The following is a 24437-nucleotide window of genomic DNA, read 5'->3' on the forward strand; positions in this document are numbered from 1 at the left end:
ATTTCCTTTGATTTGTTTGATCCTAGTCATGTTTGAACAGAGCTTAACAACACGGTTAAGGCTGCTTCTGTCTGTCACTGATCAGCAAATAAAAGAAAAAGAAAAACTGAATTGACTGTTAAATGTCCACACTGTCCCTGCTTAGAGCAAACAGCACCCAGGTTGACTCACCCAGTCTGTCTCATCACAACACTCCCAAAGTGGACTCAGTGACATCATGTATTTTCAAACATTTTTTCAAACTGTTATAATTTCCTTTTTTGATTTGGCACCAGTCAGGGCAACATGCTGTGGACTGGAACCAGCTGCAAAGCTTCAAATGACATATTAACAACAGACCTCACAGAAATTCACTGTGTGAAACTGCTCTATGTGGACTGTTGTGATGGGAGGCTTTCCATATTCATTAGTGTTTAAATCTTTCCACCTCTTGCTGTCTCAGGTGGAGGTGTACAGCGTGACGGTGGACTGCACTGTGACGTCTCGTTTCGCCCACACCGTCATGACCTCCAAGGCTCTGAACAAAGCAAACTCCTCGCAGGAAATCTTCTTTGAGATGGAGCTGCCCAAGACCGCCTTCATCACCAACTTCAGCATGTCGGTCACAGCTCAGCACCTTTGACAGCCAGCACAGACCTCGTCTTTCTGCACGTCTGACAAAATGTGTTTGTGCCTCGCAGGGAAATTGACGGTCAGGTGTATGCTGGGGAGGTGAAGGAGAAAGAGAAAGCTAAGAAACAGTATCAGAAGGCTGTTTCCTCTGGACAGACTGCTGGACTGGTCAAGTGAGTCGGTCAAGATGAAAAACACACATAAGCACTTCCTCATTTGATCATTTTAACATGAAAGGATTGTGTCTGTGTTTTATCGAAGGGCTTCTGGGAGAACGATGGAGAAGTTCTCAGTGTCTGTCAACATCGCAGCCAAAAGCAACGTGACTTTCATTCTGACCTACGAGGAGCTCCTCCAGAGGAAACTGGGCCAGTACGAGATCCTGACCCGGGTTAAACCCAAACAACTGGTCCAGGAGTTCAAGGTGAATCCACGACCAGGTTTAAATCCTGCCCTCAATTTTCCAGGTGATTTCAGATGTTCTGAGTGGTTTCTCTTATAAATGATCTGTGTGTGTGTGTGTGTGTGTGTGTTTTCCTGTGCTGAGACAGATTGTGACAAACATCTATGAGCCTCAGGGCATTTCCCATGTTGATACACATGCAACCTTCCTGTCCAATGAGCTGCTCCCCCTGGTGGAGAAAACTGTCACAGACAAAAAGGTACATGATACAACAGCCTGTGGAAGAAATCATCTCTGGTTCTTTCACTTCCTGAATCCAGTCATCTTGGTCTCCTCTTTCTTCACATTCACTATAATTTCTGACTCAAGAGCACAACTGAACTCATCGTATTGTTTTCCTTTGGTAGGCGCACATCTCTTTCTCACCAACCATGGAGCAGCAGAGGAAGTGTCCAGGCTGTGAGGGAACACTCATCGACGGAGATTTTGTCATCAAGTATGATGTGAACCGAGCAGAGAAAATCGGGGACATTCAGGTCAGCAATTCATTTTTGTCCCGTGGGGGAAGTCCAGCACTGTTCTTTCAATCTATTTGAATCCCACTGTCCTGTCAAGAGTGAGGGAGTTTAGTGATCACAAGTCTTTTCCTGCTTTTTATGATTCTCTTCCCTTCAGATTGTGAACGGACACTTTGTGCACTTCTTTGCTCCATTCGACCTGCCCAGAGTCCCAAAGAATGTGGTCTTTGTTATTGACAGGAGTATATCAATGAGTGGGAGAAAGATACAACAGGTGAGAGACTGTTCAGACTGTGAGCGGCTACTAAACCGATGCACACATTTTGAACTCTGGCCTTGTAACTCTTTTTAGACACGAGAGGCAATGCTGGCCATCCTCAAAGACATCCACGTGGAGGACCACTTCGGACTCATCCAGTTTGATGACAGAATCGAGCCCTGGAAGAAATCACTCACCAAAGCAACCCAGGAAAACGTGGCTGAAGCTATGGCCTACGTCAGAAGGATACAGCAGCGTGGAAGTAATTAGAAACACAAGTGACACTAGCATTCATGTTAAATGTTGTCTTTACCTTTTAAATGACAGAAATACTCTCCAATATGGTTCATTTTACAATTTCTTGTGCTTTCCCTCTAGGCACCAATATCAATGATGCAGTGCTGAGAGCCGTGAACATGCTGGTCAAAGACAGACAGAATAAGATCCTCCCAGAGAGGAGCATTGATATGATCATCTTACTGACTGATGGGATGCCAAGTGCTGGTGAGCATGAGTGTGAACATACTGCAGGATATAGCAGACATTTGTTCAACGCTCCTCTTATTACATTTCTGCATGTTGCATCTGTGCGTTTGAAGGACAGACATATCTCCCGGCCATCCAGAACAATGTGCGTGCTGCTATCGGAGGAAACATGTCTCTGTTCTGTCTGGGATTCGGGAACGATGTGGATTACTCCTTCCTGGATGTGATGAGCAAACAAAACAAAGGACTGGCCCGCAGAATTTTTGAGGGTTCGGATGCAGCACTTCAACTCCAGGTGGAGGATCTCGGCTCTGAGTACATCTGTGATCCCTTAGCTTGACTTTTGTAGATGGAAATGATATGAGCTATGTGACATATATGTAATTACTCTTTTTGATGAAACTACAAATAGATGTAATGCATTGTGTGTATGAATTAATTCCAGGGTTTCTACGAAGAGGTGTCCAGCCCTCTGCTCTTGGAGGTGGACCTTCACTATCCCGACAACGCAGTGGAGTTCCTGACCACCAACCACTTCAACCAGTTGTTTAATGGCTCAGAGATCGTGGTGGCCGGCCGGCTGACCGACAACGACCTGGACAACTTCCTAGTGGAAGTGTTCGGTCAGGGGGTGAGGAGAAGGGAATGGCAGAAATGTGGAGGCCGTGCTGAGGCGGATAGAAGACGTGTTTATTACTCTGCTTTTTAGACACTGTTCCTTCTCTTTTTTACTCCCATGTAGTCTGAGGAGGACTTCAAGGTGCAGGGCCAGGCCAGTGCTACAGACTGGGACGTGATGTACCCAGATGAGAAGTACATCTTTGGAGATTTCACAGAGCGTCTGTGGGCCTACCTCACCATCCAGCAGCTACTGGAGAAGGGGTCAGTTCAAGTAATGTCACTCAAGTTAACCTGAAGTGCTTCAGCCTGAAAACGTTTCTCACCAACTCCCCGTTTTTAGTTGATCATATTTTTTGGCTTTTGTCTGAGATAAAGTTTGTAATAATAATTTATAGATTCCCTGGTGGTTTTCTTAAAGCCAGTGTCATATATGGCAACTTCAGTATATTTTCCTTCTTGCAGCAAGAGTGGAACCTCAGACGAGAAAGCCAACGCTACAGCCAAGGCCCTCGACATGTCCCTCCGATACAGCTTCGTCACCCCTCTCACCTCCATGGTGGTCACCAAGCCTGAAACTGAGGACGGTACAGAAGCCCCTCTCATTGCTGACAAGCTGACTGAGGGTAAGGAAGAGGGTTTAGAAGGTGATACTGGGCAGGCTTTCCTGAACATGGCTGCTGTCAAGCGGGCAAATCAAACCCTTGCCGCAATACGTTCACAAGCAGCACTGAATCCCTGTTTTCAGCATTTGTTTTTCTATTCATGTAAGAACACCAGCTGAGGCTTGTGCTCCTGTCTGAAGTAGTTTTTTTTTGTTTTTTTTGACAGAGCAAAGACAACAAGCAGAAAGAGGTAAGATAGTATTGTTTTTTGTTTTTTTTTTAAATCACATAGCACAAACATGACTCCTGTGATTGAGTCAATTCACTGTATTGCTTTTTACTTGAATTGCATTGTTTGTGTTCCTAGGACATCGACATCACGCCCCTCCAGTGCACACTTATTCTTACCAGTCACGTCCCACATATTTAGGTAAGTATACATATTTTTATACTTCTGGGATGGGATGCAACAGGGACCATATACTTTCACCAAATTAAAGTCTTGGCTGAATTAGCAGCCTTGAATGATGCTGAATCTGCCTGTAGGGTCTCACATGTTTTTTGTATAGATAGTGGTGTCTGATTTATGCACAAGCACAGCGACTCCTCTGGCATGTGAGGAAAAAGCAGATATAATCACCTGACCGGGCCATCTCTTCCTTAAACTAGCAGTTTCACAGGAAAGCAAGTGTTTTTCTTGAATGAACACTGGTTTGGGGTGAAACTCTTTGAGTCTGGGTCATACTTGCTTTATATACATTTTCTAAGGCCTCTACCAGTCAAAAAAAACATTAGACTAATTTTGGAAATCCAACAAATTACAGAAAAAACCCTCTAAATTATAGAAGACAAAAGAAAACAAATTCAGTCCTTCACTGGACTCCTTCACAGTTCCTGTAGTGTAGAATCATCATATCACTTACAGCAGCCACCAGAGAAGAATATGTAGATGAATACTTGTTGGACAGAGATAGGACTACTCCTGTGAGGCTGCAGTAAATGAACATACAGGCTGAGGTTACATCTCTCTTATGATCAAATATCCTCTTCGCAGGATACTTTGATATCACGATGCATTCAATGAACTCCTTGTCCTTCTGCTGATGAATTCTCTGGATGAAGTCCTCCACCTCTGCAGGCCTGTCGAGTGCTGCCACCAGCATGCTGAGCCAACACCGCATGAAAAATAAAATCCCATCCTTGTGTTCATTACTGTCACTGTGCTCTGATGTCACCTGCAGTGGACGGAGATCCTCATTTCATGATCGAGCTGCCAGACAGAGACGACGCTCTGTGCTTCAACATCAACAACAAACCGGGAACCATTTTCAGCCTGGTCAGAGACCCAGAACCAGGTCAGTCCCAAGTCCTGATTATCATCCTGACAAGTGGAGGATGAAGCCCCTGGTCCTCCAAGCCCCCTTTAACCCCCTTTTTAGACCTTTTTCAGCTTTTGGACACTCCTCATTGTATGTACCACTAAATCAAACCCTGCAGTTAAACAGCAAGTGACTGCGACTGAATCCCATTTTGTTTCCTCCCTCAGGTATTTTGGTCAATGGCCAGATCATCGGAGACAAGAAGATTCCCCCTGACGGTAAAATCAGCACCTACTTCTGGCGTTTTGGCATCATCCACCAGACTCTGGGGGTGAGGCTGGAGGTGAGCACTCGGGACATCTCGGTGTTCCAGGACGGCAAACGTGTCAAGCTGCAGTGGTCTGACACAGCTTCTCTCAAAGGACCCAAGTACGTGGCTGCAGCATCACATAGTTATCTCCTTCAGTGAAAGAGAACTATATGAAATATAAAATCCACCTCGGAGTGAATGATTATCACCTTCCTCCGCTCCCCTTCTTTCTCCTCCAGTGTGGATCTTCTCGTGACCAAGGATCGCAGCCTGACTGTAACTCTAAAAGATTCGGTCAAGTTTGTCGTCCTGCTGCACAAAGTGTGGGCGAAGCACCCGTATCACCGGGACTACTTGGGTTTCTACACCCTGGACAGCCACCTCCTGTCCCCTTCTGTTCACGGCCTGCTAGGTACAACATGACACGCAAGTCAGAGAGTGGAGCCATGGTTTAAGGCAGCGATTCCCAACCAGGGGAACTTTTACCCCAGAGTGTACTTCATGGACAGATGGGTGAAATAGTTTCTAACAGTAATGGATAAATGGTTGACTTAGCATCAGACATAATAATCATATCATGGTAGAATTTAACTTCATCCTGTTCTCTCTTAGAAATAAAAGAATAACATGAATATAAAATGAAAGACATAAAAGTGGCTGATCGATAGATATCTAAAGAGCCTGATATTTCCCTCTGGAGTCGGTAGAGATGAAACCAGAACTGTAAATGTACATATATATATGTATGAATACTGTATATATTTATTTCTATCCATATTTAGATGGAGTCACTTTAACAGATTTAGCAAAGGGTTAAAGGCCTGAATTATTTTACTGCAGTTGTCACCGTGGAGAGATACGGTAGATAATGATTATACTTTAAAATGATTTGTACTTTAAACGGTGGGTCGTCCTCCAGGTCAGTTCTACCGCGGGGTTGAATATGAGGTGACAGACCTGCGTCCAGGTGAAGTCCCAGAGAAACCAGACGCCACCATGTACGTGAAAGGACAGGAGCTCAATGTGACCAGGTACACTACACGCCTCAGTCATGTGTCCTAAATGAATGAAAGGATCTTTGTGTTTGAGTTGGTCTACACCACATTTCTGTCTCTGTCCACAGAGGCTGGCAGAGAGACTTCAGGAGGGATGTGAAGAACGGAGACAATGTTCCCTGCTGGTTCATTCACAATAACGGAACAGGACTCATCGATGGAGAGCAAACAGACTACATTGTCTCTGGCCTCTTTAAAACTGTTTAAAAACAGGTTACACATCAATCTCCTTCACAGAAATCAGTAAAATCCAATTTATACAATAAACATTCAAATCTGAAAGCCTGTAAATACACCTTGAATGTTCCAACATTATGTTTGAAGGCAAACAGGCTTCATTTGCAGCAACAAATGGACAATTTCACAGTTTCTATCAGTGTCATTGATTGAATTATAAGAATGGGAGGAAACACTGATAAAAAATGAGAGGACCAAACACTTTCCAAGCAGTGCAACTCTGGTGAACAGGTCTGTTGAGGTTCATGTGAAGTCAGTGGTAGGACTCCTAAACCACATGATACAGAATAAATGTTTCAGAGTGGTGACAAATTAATTAAACAATTCTTCTGGGTCAAACAGTCCAAAAGGACAAATCGTCTATGTATCAAATATCAATAATTAACGGTAACTAATGTTTGTTTAATTTACACTTTGTCTCCATTCGTGTCTTAGCATGAAATAGGGTGTAATTACAAATAATTACACTCGTAAAAGGTCAAATCCCATCATGTATACAAAGCAAAAGGTAGATTCACAGGTGACACTGAGGGAAAAGATTTAACGGCATGACAAATATTAAAAGAAACGAGAGTCCACACAGGAGGTTACACATCAATCTCCTTCACAGAAATCAGTAAAATCCAATTTATACAATAAACATTCAAATCTGAAAGCCTGTAAATACACCTTGAATGTTCCAACATTATGTTTGAAGGCAAACAGGCTTCATTTGCAGCAACAAATGGACAATTTCACAGTTTCTATCAGTGTCATTGATTGAATTATAAGAATGGGAGGAAACACTGATAAAAAATGAGAGGACTGGGAGACAGCCTCAGCAATCATTTGTACTGAAATAAAAGACACAGTTCTTAAAGATGGACTCAAACTGGATTTATTCATTTCAGTTGAGTTGTTATTGTTTCCAGTATTGACATTGACATTTATCTTGCTAATTTCAAACCCTTGTATGATGAGTCTGACACGCCCTGCTTTTTTTTAATCCCAGTTTAAGCGTTTGATAATCTGAGGATCTGACAGGAAATAACGTCTGATCCAAACACTTTCCAAGCAGTGCAACTCTGGTGAACAGGTCTGTTGAGGTTCATGTGAAGTCAGTGGTAGGACTCCTAAACCACATGATACAGAATAAATGTTTGAGTGGTGACAAATTAATTAAACAATTCTTCTGGGTCAAACGTACATCCTGAGGGCAAGTCTGGACTGGATGAGCAAGTATTGATTATTAGTTGATGTCATCTCTCCGCGGCCTTGATCCAGGCTGCCGACACTGAAGTGCACTGACCTGAAGTCACCACTAAGGTTCAACAGTTAGTGGCTCTTCATGTCCGAAGGAAAACAGAAATCACTCATTTCAGCCTTTAAAAAGCTGAAACATAGATCAGGTCTTTGTGCAGGAAATTGAAAGTGAAAAGAAAACGTGGGCTGATTCCTCACAGGTTTTAAAAGGCTGTGATAACAGCCAATAAGCTCAGCAAGATGCAGACGTGTAGTTGCTACAAAATAGAGCATGTTTGTTATCACAGAGATTAAAAAGACATTTTGATTAAGAGAAATATTCCCTGATTTGCAGTGTCTTTGGTTTCTGTTTTGTTCCCTCCATCACAGACCTACAACATGTTGTCAGGGATTTTAATACAATAAAAATCTACCAGATGGTTGGAGAGCACTTCTCGCTTCTCATTTACAAACAACTTTGATTAAGGGAACATAAGGGGACTTTGTTTGGTTAACTTTTCTATAAACACAAGGTGAACGTAGGTTGATTTATGTCTTGTCCTACAATGTTGTAGAGATAACCTGGTTTTGTTTATCATTATAAACAAAGGTGGTGTTCTTTACAAAAAAAACAAAAACTATACCTGTTCAAATATTGCACAAACACATCCAAAGACTTCCTGTCACAGGACGATGCTGTCCACAACAGTGGAGTATCTGCTGTACAGCAGATAATTCTCTGTGCAGTCAGCAGCTTCAGCAGGAAGATTTTAAACCAGCAGAAGAACCTAAGAATATCTTTCACTATTCTTGATTACGTTTGCTTCAGCCCATTTAAACACAGAATAACACGTGTATTTTTTCATGCAGGCATTGAAAAAGGTTAATTAAAGGTCATTAAATGTCACATTCAGAGTGTGTAGTTATGTCCACCTTTTACTTTTCTTTCAACTTTCACATCCTGATGTCATCAAAGTACAGGTGCTGTCCAATTTGGCCATCAGGAGTACACCTGGTGCACCGCTTCAGAGCCGCAGAGCCTGACAGCTGATAATCAAACAGCAGCAGGTAGTGGATCTCCTGCAGGAAACTTCAGTTCTTCTATTTCAATCTTTGCAGCTTTTAAGTGTTGGCAGAGACAGTGTGGCACCTTTTCCATTTGGATTCAGCCAAGAAATATTTGTTTATCAGTCTGTATTATTTCAGATGTTGTTGGTATACATGATATTTTGTTCCCTTGCTGCACAGAGTCGATTCTCTTTGGTCAAATTGAAATGAAGTAAAAAGCACGTCTACCTGGATTCAAACAAGCACTGGACCAGTCAGGTTTTGGAGCTCACACACTAATGCATATGTGCTGAGCTCCACACAATGAAAGATGGCAATGAAAAGATCCCAGTGTTCAATCTGTATGAGGGAGAAATTTCTAGATATTTTTTATTTACAGAGAATAACAAAAATAAAACACAACACAAAAATTGACAATGAAAACCACCTTTGATCTAAGTAATTCAGAAATCATTCAAATCAAACTGTGCAACTGAAACAGCTTCTCTCCCGTGTGGATTCTTGTTATCATGTGTGTCTTAAGATTTGTCTGATAGGAAAAACTGTTCCCACACTTCAGTGCAACCAAATGGTTTCTCTCCTGTGTGGACTCTCGTTTCTTTTAATATTTGTCATGCCGTTAAATCTTTTCCCTCAGTGTCACCTGTGAATCTACCTTTTGCTTTGTATACATGATGGGATTTGACCTTTTACGAGTGTAATTATTTGTAATTACACCCTATTTCATGCTAAGACACGAATGGAGACAAAGTGTAAATTAAACAAACATTAGTTACCGTTAATTATTGATATTTGATACATAGACGATTTGTCCTTTTGGACTGTTTGACCCAGAAGAATTGTTTAATTAATTTGTCACCACTCTGAAACATTTATTCTGTATCATGTGGTTTAGGAGTCCTACCACTGACTTCACATGAACCTCAACAGACCTGTTCACCAGAGTTGCACTGCTTGGAAAGTGTTTGGTCCTCTCATTTTTTATCAGTGTTTCCTCCCATTCTTATAATTCAATCAATGACACTGATAGAAACTGTGAAATTGTCCATTTGTTGCTGCAAATGAAGCCTGTTTGCCTTCAAACATAATGTTGGAACATTCAAGGTGTATTTACAGGCTTTCAGATTTGAATGTTTATTGTATAAATTGGATTTTACTGATTTCTGTGAAGGAGATTGATGTGTAACCTGTTTTTAAACAGTTTTAAAGAGGCCAGAGACAATGTAGTCTGTTTGCTCTCCATCGATGAGTCCTGTTCCGTTATTGTGAATGAACCAGCAGGGAACATTGTCTCCGTTCTTCACATCCCTCCTGAAGTCTCTCTGCCAGCCTCTGTGGACAGAGACAGAAATGTGGTGTAGACCAACTCAAACACAAAGATCCTTTCATTCATTTAGGACACATGACTGAGGCGTGTAGTGTACCTGGTCACATTGAGCTCCTGTCCTTTCACGTACATGGTGGCGTCTGGTTTCTCTGGGACTTCACCTGGACGCAGGTCTGTCACCTCATATTCAACCCCGCGGTAGAACTGACCTGGAGGACGACCCACCGTTTAAAGTACAAATCATTTTAAAGTATAATCATTATCTACCGTATCTCTCCACGGTGACAACTGCAGTAAAATAATTCAGGCCTTTAACCCTTTGCTAAATCTGTTAAAGTGACTCCATCTAAATATGGATAGAAATAAATATATACAGTATTCATACATATATATATGTACATTTACAGTTCTGGTTTCATCTCTACCGACTCCAGAGGGAAATATCAGGCTCTTTAGATATCTATCGATCAGCCACTTTTATGTCTTTCATTTTATATTCATGTTATTCTTTTATTTCTAAGAGAGAACAGGATGAAGTTAAATTCTACCATGATATGATTATTATGTCTGATGCTAAGTCAACCATTTATCCATTACTGTTAGAAACTATTTCACCCATCTGTCCATGAAGTACACTCTGGGGTAAAAGTTCCCCTGGTTGGGAATCGCTGCCTTAAACCATGGCTCCACTCTCTGACTTGCGTGTCATGTTGTACCTAGCAGGCCGTGAACAGAAGGGGACAGGAGGTGGCTGTCCAGGGTGTAGAAACCCAAGTAGTCCCGGTGATACGGGTGCTTCGCCCACACTTTGTGCAGCAGGACGACAAACTTGACCGAATCTTTTAGAGTTACAGTCAGGCTGCGATCCTTGGTCACGAGAAGATCCACACTGGAGGAGAAAGAAGGGGAGCGGAGGAAGGTGATAATCATTCACTCCGAGGTGGATTTTATATTTCATATAGTTCTCTTTCACTGAAGGAGATAACTATGTGATGCTGCAGCCACGTACTTGGGTCCTTTGAGAGAAGCTGTGTCAGACCACTGCAGCTTGACACGTTTGCCGTCCTGGAACACCGAGATGTCCCGAGTGCTCACCTCCAGCCTCACCCCCAGAGTCTGGTGGATGATGCCAAAACGCCAGAAGTAGGTGCTGATTTTACCGTCAGGGGGAATCTTCTTGTCTCCGATGATCTGGCCATTGACCAAAATACCTGAGGGAGGAAACAAAATGGGATTCAGTCGCAGTCACTTGCTGTTTAACTGCAGGGTTTGATTTAGTGGTACATACAATGAGGAGTGTCCAAAAGCTGAAAAAGGTCTAAAAAGGGGGTTAAAGGGGGCTTGGAGGACCAGGGGCTTCATCCTCCACTTGTCAGGATGATAATCAGGACTTGGGACTGACCTGGTTCTGGGTCTCTGACCAGGCTGAAAATGGTTCCCGGTTTGTTGTTGATGTTGAAGCACAGAGCGTCGTCTCTGTCTGGCAGCTCGATCATGAAATGAGGATCTCCGTCCACTGCAGGTGACATCAGAGCACAGTGACAGTAATGAACACAAGGATGGGATTTTATTTTTCATGCGGTGTTGGCTCAGCATGCTGGTGGCAGCACTCGACAGGCCTGCAGAGGTGGAGGACTTCATCCAGAGAATTCATCAGCAGAAGGACAAGGAGTTCATTGAATGCATCGTGATATCAAAGTATCCTGTGAAGAGGATATTTGATCATAAGAGAGATGTAACCTCAGCCTGCATGTTGATTTACTGCAGCCTCACAGGAGTAGTCCTATCTCTGTCCAACAAGTATTCATCTACATATTCTTCTCTGGTGGCTGCTGTAAGTGATATGATGATTCTACACTACAGGAACTGTGAAGGAGTCCAGTGAAGGACTGAATTTGTTTTCTTTTGTCTTCTATAATTTAGAGGGTTTTTTCTGTAATTTGTTGGATTTCCAAAATTAGTCTAATGTTTTTTTTGACTGGTAGAGGCCTTAGAAAATGTATATAAAGCAAGTATGACCCAGACTCAAAGAGTTTCACCCCAAACCAGTGTTCATTCAAGAAAAACACTTGCTTTCCTGTGAAACTGCTAGTTTAAGGAAGAGATGGCCCGGTCAGGTGATTATATCTGCTTTTTCCTCACATGCCAGAGGAGTCGCTGTGCTTGTGCATAAATCAGACACCACTATCTATACAAAAAACATGTGAGACCCTACAGGCAGATTCAGCATCATTCAAGGCTGCTAATTCAGCCAAGACTTTAATTTGGTGAAAGTATATGGTCCCTGTTGCATCCCATCCCAGAAGTATAAAAATATGTATACTTACCTAAATATGTGGGAGGTGACTGGTAAGAATAAGTGTGCATTGGAGGGCCGTGATGCGGATATCCTAGGAACACAAACAATGCAATTCAAGTAAAAAGCAATACAGTGAATTGACTCAATCACAGGAGTCATGTTTGTGCTATGTGATTTAAAAAAAAAAACAAAAAACAATACTATCTTACCTCTTTCTCCTTTTTGTCTTTGCTCTGTCAAAAAAAAAAAAAAAAAACTACTTCAGACAGGAGCACAAGCCTCAGCTGGTGTTCTTACATGAATAGAAAAACAAATGCTGAAAACAGGGATTCAGTGCTGCTTGTGAACGTATTGCGGCAAGGGTTTGATTTGCCCGCTTGACAGCAGCCATGTTCAGGAAAGCCTGCCCAGTATCACCTTCTAAACCCTCTTCCTTACCCTCAGTCAGCTTGTCAGCAATGAGAGGGGCTTCTGTACCGTCCTCAGTTTCAGGCTTGGTGACCACCATGGAGGTGAGAGGGGTGACGAAGCTGTATCGGAGGGACATGTCGAGGGCCTCGGCTGTGGCGTTGGCTTTCTCGTCTGAGGTTCCACTCTTGCTGCAAGAAGGAAAATATACTGAAGTTGCCATATATGACACTGGCTTTAAGAAAACCACCAGGGAATCTATAAATTATTATTACAAACTTTATCTCAGACAAAAGCCAAAAAATATGATCAACTAAAAACGGGGAGTTGGTGAGAAACGTTTTCAGGCTGAAGCACTTCAGGTTAACTTGAGTGACATTACTTGAACTGACCCCTTCTCCAGTAGCTGCTGGATGGTGAGGTAGGCCCACAGACGCTCTGTGAAATCTCCAAAGATGTACTCCTCATCTGGGTACATCACGTCCCAGTCTGTAGCACTGGCCTGGCCCTGCACCTTGAAGTCCTCCTCAGGCTACATGGGAGTAAAAAAGAGAAGGAACAGTGTCTAAAAAGCAGAGTAATAAACACGTCTTCTATCCGCCTCAGCACGGCCTCCACATTTCTGCCATTCCCTTCTCCTCACCCCCTGACCGAACACTTCCACTAGGAAGTTGTCCAGGTCGTTGTCGGTCAGCCGGCCGGCCACCACGATCTCTGAGCCATTAAACAACTGGTTGAAGTGGTTGGTGGTCAGGAACTCCACTGCGTTGTCGGGATAGTGAAGGTCCACCTCCAAGAGCAGAGGGCTGGACACCTCTTCGTAGAAACCCTGGAATTAATTCATACACACAATGCATTACATCTATTTGTAGTTTCATCAAAAAGAGTAATTACATACAGTGGGGCAAAAAAGTATTTAGTCAGCCACCAATTGCGCAAGTTCTCCCACTTAAAAAGATGAGAGAGGCCTGTCATTTTCATCATAGGTACACTTCAACTATGAGAGACAGAACGGGGGGAAAGAATCCAGGAAATCACATTGTAGGATTTTTAATGAATTAATTGGTAAATTCCTTGGTAAAATAAGTATTTGGTCACCTACAAACAAGCAAGATTTCTGGCTCTCACAGACCTGTAACTTCTTCTTTAAGAGGCTCCTCTGTCCTCCACTCGTTACCTGTATTAATGGCACTTGTTTGAACTTGTTATCAGTATAAAAGACACCTGTCCACAACCTCAAACAGTCACACTCCAAACTCCACTATGGCCAAGACCAAAGAGCTGTCAAAGGACACCAGAAACAAAATTGTAGACCTGCACCAGGCTGGGAAGACTGAATCTGCAATAGGTAAGCAGCTTGGTGTGAAGAAATCAACTGTGGGAGCAATTATTAGAAAATGGAAGACATACAAGACCACTGATAATCTCCCTCGATCTGGGGCTCCACGCAGGATCTCAACCCGTGGGGTCAAAATGATCACAAGAACGGTGAGCAAAAATCCCAGAACCACACGGGGGACCTAGTGAATGACCTGCAGAGAGCTGGGACCAAAGTAACAAAGGCTACCATCAGTAACACACTACGCCGCCAGGGACTCAAATCCTGCAGTGCCAGACGTGTCCCCCTGCTTAAGCCAGTACATGTCCAGGCCCGTCTGAAGTTTGCTAGAGAGCATTTGGATGATCCAGAAGAGGATTGGGAGAATGTCATATGGTCAGATGAAACCAAAATAGAACTTTTTGGTAAAAACTCAACTTGTCGTGTTTGGAGGAGAAAGAATGCTGAGTTGCATCCAAAGAACACCATACCTACTGTGAAGCATGGGGGTGGAAACATCATGCTTTGGGGCTGTTTTTCTGCAAAGGGACCAGGACGACTGATCCGTGTAAAGGAAAGAATGAATGGGGCCATGTATCGTGAGATTTTGAGTGAAAACCTCCTTCCATCAGCAAGGGCATTGAAGATGAAACGTGGCTGGGTCTTTCAGCATGACAATGATCCGAAACACACCGCCCGGGCAACGAAGGAGTGGCTTCGTAAGAAGCATTTCAAGGTCCTGGAGTGGCCTAGCCAGTCTCCAGATCTCAACCCCATAGAAAATCTTTGGAGGGAGTTGAAAGTCCGTGTTGCCCAGCGACAGCCCCAAAACATCACTGCTCTAGAGGAGATCTGCATGGAGGAATGGGCCAAAATACCAGCAACAGTGTGTGAAAACCTTGTGAAGACTTACAGAAAACGTTTGACCTCTGTCATTGCCAACAAAGGGTATATAACAAAGTATTGAGATGAACTTTTGTTGTTGACCAAATACTTATTTTCCACCATAATTTGCAAATAAATTCTTTAAAAATCCTACAAAGTGATTTCCTGGATTCTTTCCCCCCGTTCTGTCTCTCATAGTTGAAGTGTACCTATGATGAAAATGACAGGCCTCTCTCATCTTTTTAAGTGGGAGAACTTGCACAATTGGTGGCTGACTAAATACTTTTTTGCCCCACTGTATATGTCACATAGCTCGTATCATTTCCATCTACAAAAGTCAAGCTAAGGGATCACAGATGTACTCAGAGCCGAGATCCTCCACCTGGAGTTGAAGTGCTGCATCCGAACCCTCAAAAATTCTGCGGGCCAGTCCTTTGTTTTGTTTGCTCATCACATCCAGGAAGGAGTAATCCACATCGTTCCCGAATCCCAGACAGAACAGAGACATGTTTCCTCCGATAGCGGCACGCACATTCTCCTGGATGACCGGGAGACGTAACTCTCCTTCAAACGCACAGATGCAACATGCAGAAATGTAATAAGAGGAACGTTGAACAAATGTCTGCTATATCCTGCAGTATGTTCACACTCATGCTCACCATCATTTGGCATCCCATCAGTCAGTAAGATGATCATATCGATGCTCCTCTCTGGGAGGATCTTATTCTGTCTGTCTTTGACCAGCATGTTCACGGCTCTCAGCACTGCATCATTGATATTGGTGCCTAGAGGGAAAGCACAAGAAATTGTAAAATGAACCATATTGGAGAGTATTTCTGTCATTTAAAAGGTAAAGACAACATTTAACATGAATGCTAGTGTCACTTATGTTTCTAATTACTTCCTAAATCCTGTATCGCTCTGACATAGACCATAGCTTCAGCCACGTTTTCCTGGGTTGCTTTGGTGAGTGATTTCTTCCAGGACTCGATCCTGTTATCAAACTGGATGAGTCCGAAGTGGTCCTCCACGTGGATGTCTTTGAGGATGGCCAGCATTGCCTCTCGTGTCTAAAAAGAGTTACAAAGCCAGAGTTCAAAATGTGTGCATCAGTTTAGTAGCCGCTCACAGTCTGAACAGTCTCTCACCTGTTGTATCTTTCTCCCACTCATCGATCCGCTCCTGTCAATAACAAAGACCACATTCTTTGGGACTCTGGGCAGGTCGGATGGAGCAAAGAAGTGCACAAAGTGTCCGTTCACAATCTGAAGGGAAGAGAATCATAAAAAGCAGGAAAAGACTTGTGATCACTAAACTCCCTCACTCTTGACAGGACAGTGGGATTCAAATAGATTGAAAGAACAGTGCTGGACTTCCCCCACGGGACAAAAATGAATTGCTGACCTGAATGTCCCCGATTTTCTCTGCTCGGTTCACATCATACTTGATGACAAAATCTCCGTCGATGAGTGTTCCCTCACAGCCTGGACACTTCCTCTGCTGCTCCATGGTTGGTGAGAAAGAGATGTGCGCCTACCAAAGGAAAACAATACGATGAGTTCAGTTGTGCTCTTGAGTCAGAAATTATAGTGAATGTGAAGAAAGAGGAGACCAAGATGACTGGATTCAGGAAGTGAAAGAACCAGAGATGATTTCTTCCACAGGCTGTTGTATCATGTACCTTTTTGTCTGTGACAGTTTTCTCCACCAGGGGGAGCAGCTCATTGGACAGGAAGGTTGCATGTGTATCAACATGGGAAATGCCCTGAGGCTCATAGATGTTTGTCACAATCTGTCTCAGCACAGGAAAACACACACACACACACACACACACACACACACACACACACACACACAGATCATTTATAAGAGAAACCACTCAGAATATCTGAAATCACCTGGAAAATTGAGGGCAAGATTTAAACCTGGTCGTGGATTCACCTTGAACTCCTGGACCAGTTGTTTGGGTTTAACCCGGGTCAGGATCTCGTACTGGCCCAGTTTCCTCTGGAGGAGCTCCTCGTAGGTCAGAATAAAAGTCACGTTGCTTTTGGCTGCGATGTTGACAGACACTGAGAACTTCTCCATCGTTCTCCCAGAAGCCCTTCGATAACACACAGACACAATCCTTTCATGTTAAAATGATCAAATAAGGAAGTGCTTATGTGTGTTTTTCATCTTGACCGACTCACTTGACCAGTCCAGCAGTCTGTCCAGAGGAAACAGCCTTCTGATACTGTTTCTTAGCTTTCTCTTTCTCCTTCACCTCCCCAACATACACCTGACCGTCAATTTCCCTGCGAGGCACAAACACATTTTGTCAGACGTGCAGAAAGACGAGGTCTGTGCTGGCTGTCAAAGGTGCTGAGCTGTGACCGACATGCTGAAGTTGGTGATGAAGGCGGTCTTGGGCAGCTCCATCTCAAAGAAGATTTCCTGCGAGGAGTTTGCTTTGTTCAGAGCCTTGGAGGTCATGACGGTGTGGGCGAAACGAGACGTCACAGTGCAGTCCACCGTCACGCTGTACACCTCCACCTGAGACAGCAAGAGGTGGAAAGATTTAAACACTAATGAATATGGAAAGCCTCCCATCACAACAGTCCACATAGAGCAGTTTCACACAGTGAATTTCTGTGAGGTCTGTTGTTAATATGTCATTTGAAGCTTTGCAGCTGGTTCCAGTCCACAGCATGTCGCCCTGACTGGTGCCAAATCAAAAAAGGAAATTATAACAGTTTGAAAAAATGTTTGAAAATACATGATGTCACTGAGTCCACTTTGGGAGTGTTGTGATGAGACAGACTGGGTGAGTCAACCTGGGTGCTGTTTGCTCTAAGCAGGGACAGTGTGGACATTTAACAGTCAATTCAGTTTTTCTTTTTCTTTTATTTGCTGCTCAGTGACAGACAGAAGCAGCCTTAACCGTGTTGTTAAGCTCTGTTCAAACATGACTAGGATCAAACAAATCAAAGGAAATCAATGTGCCTCTTGATCCAACCTGAGCAGATTTAATGTGAACTCTCATTGCTTCTTTCAGGATGTCGCTATGCTCTACCTCTCCAAGTCCTTTAGTCCATCTGACCATCCTTCTTCTTAGATCTTTAAAGGCCATTTATATGCTTTTTTATGGCTTCAAGGCTCTTTAATACTTAGTTTGGTGATTAACAGCATTTTCTTTTCTCTTCTATCTATTGTGTGTGTGCACCTGTTGATGTGCTGTTGCTTACAGAGTAAACAATGTTGTATTGAATTGAAGATGTCTCATCAATAGAGGTGCAGATTATTTTCCTACCTTGGCATCATTTGTACTTCTTTTCTGTAACGGAAAAACAATCAAAAGGAACATAATTGATTTGTAGATTTGGGAAATCAAAATGTAAGAGTGCCACTGTTTCCTTATGCTTTTTAATAATATGAATTATTACCTGCAGTGACCTGGCTGCTCCTCTTGTCTCCTGCAATACAAACACAGCAGGGTGAACCAACATGCTGCCAAGATATTCGGGGAAAAACTACTGCAATAACATGAACTAGTTTGTAAGAAAAACTTATGGGAAACACACATATACATACAAAGAAGAGAAGTTAATCATATAGTAAAACTGAGTAGGATTTAGGCTGCAAACTAGCACTGAAGGAGCACAGTTTGTGTTAAAGAGATTGTTCATAATAAAACATACTGGTGGTGAAATCAGGAACAATCACACAAGATGAATACTGGAAATATTAAACTTCAACTATGAGACTTTGGGATGTCAAATTATGATCAGAGGACAAACATGTCAGCGTGTGAACTCACCTGCTGAGCTTCATGGGCCCCGGAGATGACCAGAGCCCCCCGGGCCAGGCCGGGCAGCCAGAGGCAGGCGCTGCCCCACAGCAGCAGCAGTCGAACACCCAGCAGTCCAGACATGACTGAACTTCCACTGAACAGCGTCTGACTTCACTACTGGCGAAAGAGCCCTCTCTGCTCAGGGGGAGGGACTAAAACTGTGTGTGTGTGTGTGTGTGTGTGGGTGTGTGTGTGTTGTCCTGGAGTATTGACCAACATACCTGAGCTTAATGTGCAAGAGGCCCTGAGGAGTAAACACTGATGCTCATACAGCTCAAAGAAAATATCTGTGCTCAGGCTGAAAGTGAGTGAACGTTGGTCAGACTGAGACCAGAGAAACAAGCATCAAGTCCACTGGAAAATATCACAAAATCACCAATTACTGATACTAAAATTATATAAAAAATATTGCAACTAGATATCTGTGTTTTTCCCCATTATTTGTAATAAAACAATGTAAAACAAGCAGTTTGAGACACCTATCAGAGTGTATTTATTCATCTGTGAATAACCAGAGAACACAAAAATAAAAACACATATCAAATATAAACTAATAAGTGTAAGTATATAAAATAAGTCCATATATTCATTTGCTTCTATCGCTGCTCACTGAGTGGTTTTTGCCCTCCTCCTCTGGACTCTTTCACTCAACAGCCTGCGTTGCTTCACCCGATGTGTGCACTTATGTCATTTCCCACAACCCTCGGAGGAAACAGGGGAGCACTGTCAGAAAATCAGAAACACTCTTCTGTGCATTTTGAGGCTAAATTATCCAAAAAAGTAAATAAAAAAACCTGCTGATTGGGCAGACCAGTGCTAGATTTGACTAGAAGACTTGACCCAAACTCTCCAGAAATGTCAACAGATAACCTTCAGTTTGTTGCTCCGTTACTCTGCTGTTTGCTTTGTTGGTGGAGTGGATTTACCAGGAAAATAATGCTGATGAGCATGAACTAAAGTAGTGAAGTTGCAGTTTTTCCCAGTTTAATGCCAAACAAACAAACATTACACTTAAATACAGGGGAAATAATTTATTAAGAAAAGATTATCAGGTAAAAAAAAAGAAGAACAGTCTTTGTCAGCACTAATAAATAAAAGTCACATCTCATTTCCAGCCACATTAATTCAAACCAAATCCTTTCTCCAGGTCTGACATACTGTGCAAAGTACAACAGTTGCTTGCACAGTAGAAACATCAACACACACAACTGGCACAAGACTGGTGTTTAACTGACCCATTTACCTCTCATATCCCACTTCATTTTCTAATTTTTTTTTGCAAATCCGTCGTGGTAGCATTGCCACTGATTCAGAACTACAGTGAGTGTGTGTGTGTGTTTCTCCAGTGGTCTACTTGCTGAACACACTTCCTCCAGGAGCGTTGGCAGCTGCAGGCTTGCCCAGGGCCGTCTCCGTCCCCGTCCTCACGCCGCTGAACACAGACGGAGCTGTTTTGCCCATCCGCTCTGAACGCAGAGACAGACACAGATGTGTAGCGTCAGGAAAAAACAAAACAACCAGATGCCTCAACCAGCTCATCCTCAGCGAATAATGGGAACCTCACTTTGAGGGACATTATGTGAGAGGAAACATGTCTGCAAACAGCTGCTCCTGTTTCCTGTAATCTCTTTGATAGTCTTGTGTTTAGGATGCAGGTCTGATTCCCAGTTGAAGAATTGGGATTTTTGTGGCTTTACAGTGAACACATTCAGCTCACGTGACCTCCTTTAACCAGTCAACTGAGTGGTATTCTTAAATAGTGTGAATTATCCCCAAGCCGTACACTTGTAAACATATGAAATCGCTCTCTCTCTCTTATGTAGCAGCATTTTTGCAGGTAATGAATGCTGGCTTTTTATTTTGATTCTTGCCACGCACACAAACGTAGACTTGGTGAGACGATACGTGTGTGTGGGTGGACTGAAAAGCTGAAAGGGCACAAAAGCAGACCTGAGGCCAGATGGTCTCTGCTCTCAAACTGTGGGTGGGGGTTATGCAAGTGCAGCAGCTAGAGATTAGCAGATTACCCATTGATTATTCATTAAATGCAGCATTATGATACAGGCAAGAATGAGCCTGAGTTCCTCGTCTGCTGAATGGGGCTTGGATTGTGCAGGAAAATGCAAAAATACTTGCAGGCAAAACCGAGGACGGGTTTTACAGCAGCAACAGAGCAACATAAAACCCTGTTAAAGCACAGTAATCACACAGGCTGGTTTCTAAACTGGATTAAAATTAGAGTGTGGATTATGAAAACCAACACAAATACGCTGCATGCAGTGCTGTACTATATTGTTCGTTATTGTTAAATAATTTCACCACATAGTATTCAGGTGAGGCCACATTATCTGTCCCAACACTGCACAGATTCGCCTTGTTTTACCATTTTCCCGCACTGACCCTGATCCTGATGAGTCCTCAGATCATTTTCCTCTTGTTTTTAAGGGGTACATAGTGTAAATAATAAATAATAATGATTGTTATTGTATTTTATCCGTCTTTTTTGTCCTATTGCTTATTTTTTCTATTTATGCCTATCTTGCCCCTGCCTCTGTTGCTGCTGTAACCAATAAAGTCTTATCTTATCTTATCTTATCTTACTGTAAAAGTGGCAACACCAGAATTTAAAATACTGTAAAAGTAAGTAAGAGTGAAGTGTCATCAGATAAATGATTTTTAATGATCAAATCTGAGTCAGGCAGACATATATCTGTTATATACTCAAATTAAGTATAGCTTTCATGTTGTATCTAATCTAATAAGTGGAATTAATCTAAACTATCTAATATCACTTGTTGTGAATTATAAGATGATGTGAAGTGTGAAATGTCTGTGAAGTGACTTTACTGGTAAATTTAGCTGTCAAATAAATGTTAAGTGAAATGTTAAAAGTTAGTTCATCCTGTGAATAAAAAAGAATAAAGTGGTAAATCCTCCACTAAAGTACAAGAAGTCCCAAAAACCTTGAAGCTGAATTGGAGTATTCTTAAAAAGAGGTAATCAATACCAAATAGCAGCGCTTCACTGTTTTTCTTTGCAGTCAAACACAAAACAAGCTTTAAAGCTGTTCGGCTCGGCTCGGCTCGGCTATCTCCGACAGACTCCGATGACCTTTGAACCAACTACAGAGGAAGTTGTAAACTTTTGTTATGTTCGGTGACAGTTTTTACCAAAGCACCGCTCCCTGGTGGTCTAGTGGTTAGGATTCGGCGCTCTCACCGCCGCGGCCCGGGTTCGATTCCCGGTCAGGGAACACATGTTTTGATCATTATTGGTTTCGTTTGTTAATCAATAGCGATGTTGGAAGAAAACAAAAACAGTCACAACACTGTTACAAAGAGACTGTAGCCTGAACAGTCCAGCCCTAATAAACAAGTGCTAAGACACAAATACAATAATTTCTGTATTTCTATTTAAACAAATACAGAAATGCAAATTGAAATGCGTAGTTACATAATCAGAGAGATAAATGTCAATTTGGGAAATAAGTAAACATCTTTATTTCTACAAATTTACATTTATTAATGTCTGTACTTCACAACTTTAAATCATCATGTATTTCCTATAATATAAGAATGCACAGTTTTGGTTATTTTACGTGTTCTCCAAACTAAGACTTTAGACTTTTCTTTATTTGATCCCCCATAGGGAGAAATTCTCATGTTACAGCAGCAACAATAGTACAGGGAGAGTGAAAAGAAGCAATAGTAGAAGAAAAAATAGCAATATAAATATAAATATAAATATATGGCTGTGATGAAATAAATATTTTCACTATGGGATATTTAAGTTGAGGTAAAAAGGTAATTTAGTGTCAGAAACAGGAGTAGTTACATAACCAAAGAGATAAATGGGAAAATAAATAGATATATTAATTTCTGCACCTCTATATTTCTCTGTTTCTGATCATTTCCAACATTTATTCAATAATTCAATCATGCATAGAATTATTTATTCATATATTATTATCACATTTTATGTATTTATTCTTTTTTTTTTTAAGATATATTAATTTCTGTGGCATTAATTGGTGGATTTATCTTTGTATTGATGAATAAATATTTTGGTCTCCATAGAAAAGTTAGTGTTTTCTATTTAAGTTGTTACGTTGGATAGTTAGCGGTGAAGAAACATGGTATTAGAGGTCTGCAGGCCGAACAGGAAGATTTGTAAGGACAGAAAAGTTGTTAAAATCCGCTCTGCTGTCACGTCACTTGTCTGGTGAAACAACATTAACGGAGGGCTTTACTCACCACACTCCACCATGACCTCATAGGTCTTACTCTTGACCTCGCCCTTCAGTCCCAGCTTACTGCGGGCTCCTTTCAGGTCCTCCTCCTTCATCGGGGGACGCTTCTTCTTCTTCACCTCGCCCGGCTGGAGTGAAGCGACGAGAGAAGACTGGATTATGAGTGATGAGGGTGAAAAGAGGAGATAAAAACAGAGTATCTGATGCACCAAACCTGTGACATGGTGGCTGACGTTGGGGAACAGGTTCCTCCTCTCAGTGTGACAGAGCTGCTGGTTGTTTTTCTTTGTCTCCCAGCAAGCCTGACACCATATATATATAGTCCTGGTCCAGACCCAGTGAGTCAGTCAGACCCCCCCGCAGCCCCCTGCCCCACTCTGCCTGTTGTCAGTGTATATTATTAGGTGTGACGTGAGGGATGGTGCAGCTGGAAAGGGTCTCCCATCCTCTACGATAAGATCACAGGCCAACAGCTGATAATTCAGGACACAACACAAGTGGCCGCTCCTCTTTTTTTTCCTTTCTAAACGGTGGCGTGGGACTTGGCGCCCGACACCACCGCCCTGCAGCCCCAGTGGTGTGACTCTGCCCGCCCAGTGCTTCGACCTGACCCAAGCTCATGGGAATGTGCTTCTGGTCCAGACAGTTAACACACGAACCAACAAAATGAGGGGCTGAACCGAGAAAAGAGCTAAAAAAAACCCACACATCTGTCTTGTTTTAGTCACCAGGGGACCTTTGGTGGTTTTCTAATGCGAGTTACAAACAACATATACCCCAACAGGATCCGATTTACCCAACTATTATTAGCTGGAGTGGCAATAAGATCAATTACATAACAATTACAGCTCTGAAATCAATAAAACTGTTAAATTCCCCTGTGAGTTTACTGTTCTGAAAGTTTTATTTAACCCATAAGCTGATTTTAAACAGCTTGTTTTTGTTATTAAAAGGTAAGTTTCACACAATTTAACAATTCTAATAGTGTCTTAGATTACAATTAACCCGTCCTGACCTTATTTTATGAAAAAGCTGATGCTGTGACACATATTTAACATTTCAGATGCTGGACAGTCGGGGTAGTATCTGAAAAATAAGTTCAGAAATTAGTTCCTTATGGTCCAATTAGTCTGTTTTATATCCCCCATTGTTTTACTTAAAGGAGAAAAGGGTTCTTATGGGTTAAATACATGCACAACATTGTATATTTAATGTACAAAGTGTACTTGTTCTCCTGTATGTGTATTTATGTTTAACTACATGAGAGCAGTGTGTTCACATACTTGATTCTTATTCTGATGTCTTTAGTTGTATTTTAAGCTGGAACAAGTGAGAAAACAGTGAAGTCTCTTTGCATCCTGATTTGATGAGTTGACAGTGTGATGATTCAGCGATGAGGAGAGAATCT

The 24437-nt window shown here is 42.3% G+C and overlaps 3 protein-coding genes and 1 non-coding gene across 4 annotated transcripts; 2 read left to right on the plus strand and 2 right to left on the minus strand.

The window, feature by feature from the left end:
* Positions 1–487: 487 nt before the first annotated feature.
* LOC139220367 (inter-alpha-trypsin inhibitor heavy chain H3-like) lies at positions 488–6715 on the plus strand. Its single transcript, XM_070852448.1, has 17 exons — positions 488–597; positions 681–785; positions 874–1036; positions 1164–1274; positions 1423–1551; positions 1691–1807; positions 1886–2054; positions 2171–2296; positions 2392–2573; positions 2724–2909; positions 3021–3164; positions 3366–3522; positions 4743–4856; positions 5048–5249; positions 5370–5542; positions 6050–6161; positions 6254–6715. Exons 1-17 carry the CDS (start codon positions 503–505, stop codon positions 6390–6392), a joined length of 2424 nt encoding a protein of 807 aa, XP_070708549.1. The 5' UTR covers positions 488–502; the 3' UTR covers positions 6393–6715.
* Positions 6716–9709: 2994 nt separating this feature from the next.
* LOC139220375 (inter-alpha-trypsin inhibitor heavy chain H3-like) lies at positions 9710–17438 on the minus strand. The gene is made up of 18 exons (XM_070852459.1): positions 17329–17438; positions 17141–17245; positions 16890–17052; positions 16630–16740; positions 16353–16481; positions 16097–16213; positions 15850–16018; positions 15608–15733; positions 15331–15512; positions 13389–13574; positions 13134–13277; positions 12776–12932; positions 12366–12428; positions 11441–11554; positions 11048–11249; positions 10755–10927; positions 10136–10247; positions 9710–10043 (listed from the first exon to the last, which is right to left on the minus strand). Exons 1-18 carry the CDS (start codon positions 17421–17423, stop codon positions 9905–9907), a joined length of 2487 nt encoding a protein of 828 aa, XP_070708560.1. The 5' UTR covers positions 17424–17438; the 3' UTR covers positions 9710–9904.
* A 2353-nt stretch (positions 17439–19791) lies between these two features.
* Positions 19792–23340, minus strand: mustn1b (musculoskeletal, embryonic nuclear protein 1b). Its single transcript, XM_070845679.1, has 3 exons — positions 23244–23340; positions 23034–23157; positions 19792–20246 (listed from the first exon to the last, which is right to left on the minus strand). The coding sequence occupies exons 1-3, from the start codon at positions 23250–23252 to the stop codon at positions 20131–20133; spliced, it is 249 nt and encodes an 82-aa protein (XP_070701780.1). The 5' UTR covers positions 23253–23340; the 3' UTR covers positions 19792–20130.
* On the plus strand, positions 21962–22033 carry trnae-cuc (transfer RNA glutamic acid (anticodon CUC)). The gene has a single exon. It is a non-coding gene; the product is annotated as a tRNA-Glu (tRNA).
* Positions 23341–24437: the final 1097 nt, after the last annotated feature.

The sequence above is a fragment of the Pempheris klunzingeri genome, chromosome 2 (genome assembly GCF_042242105.1).
Source record: "Pempheris klunzingeri isolate RE-2024b chromosome 2, fPemKlu1.hap1, whole genome shotgun sequence".
NCBI classification, from domain to species: domain Eukaryota; kingdom Metazoa; phylum Chordata; class Actinopteri; order Acropomatiformes; family Pempheridae; genus Pempheris; species Pempheris klunzingeri.

Bases quoted from the DNA above. Each gene is read 5' to 3' on its own strand.
- LOC139220375 (XM_070852459.1), bottom strand. From the start codon at position 17,423: ATGACCTCCAAGGCTCTGAACAAAGCAAACTCCTCGCAGGAAATCTTC. The intron at 12,429-12,775 runs GTAAGGAAGAGG...TTGTGTTCCTAG, and splicing joins TGCTGACAAGCTGACTGAGG to GATATCCGCATCACGGCCCT. The intron at 10,044-10,135 runs GTACACTACACG...CTCTGTCCACAG, and splicing joins CAGGAGCTCAATGTGACCAG to AGGCTGGCAGAGAGACTTCA.
- mustn1b (XM_070845679.1), bottom strand. The intron at 20,247-23,033 runs GTGAGTAAAGCC...CTCTGCGTTCAG, and splicing joins TGAGGTCATGGTGGAGTGTG to AGCGGATGGGCAAAACAGCT.
- LOC139220367 (XM_070852448.1), top strand. From the start codon at position 503: ATGACCTCCAAGGCTCTGAACAAAGCAAACTCCTCGCAGGAAATCTTC. The intron at 1,037-1,163 runs GTGAATCCACGA...GTGCTGAGACAG, and splicing joins AACTGGTCCAGGAGTTCAAG to ATTGTGACAAACATCTATGA. The intron at 1,275-1,422 runs GTACATGATACA...TTCCTTTGGTAG, and splicing joins AAACTGTCACAGACAAAAAG to GCGCACATCTCTTTCTCACC.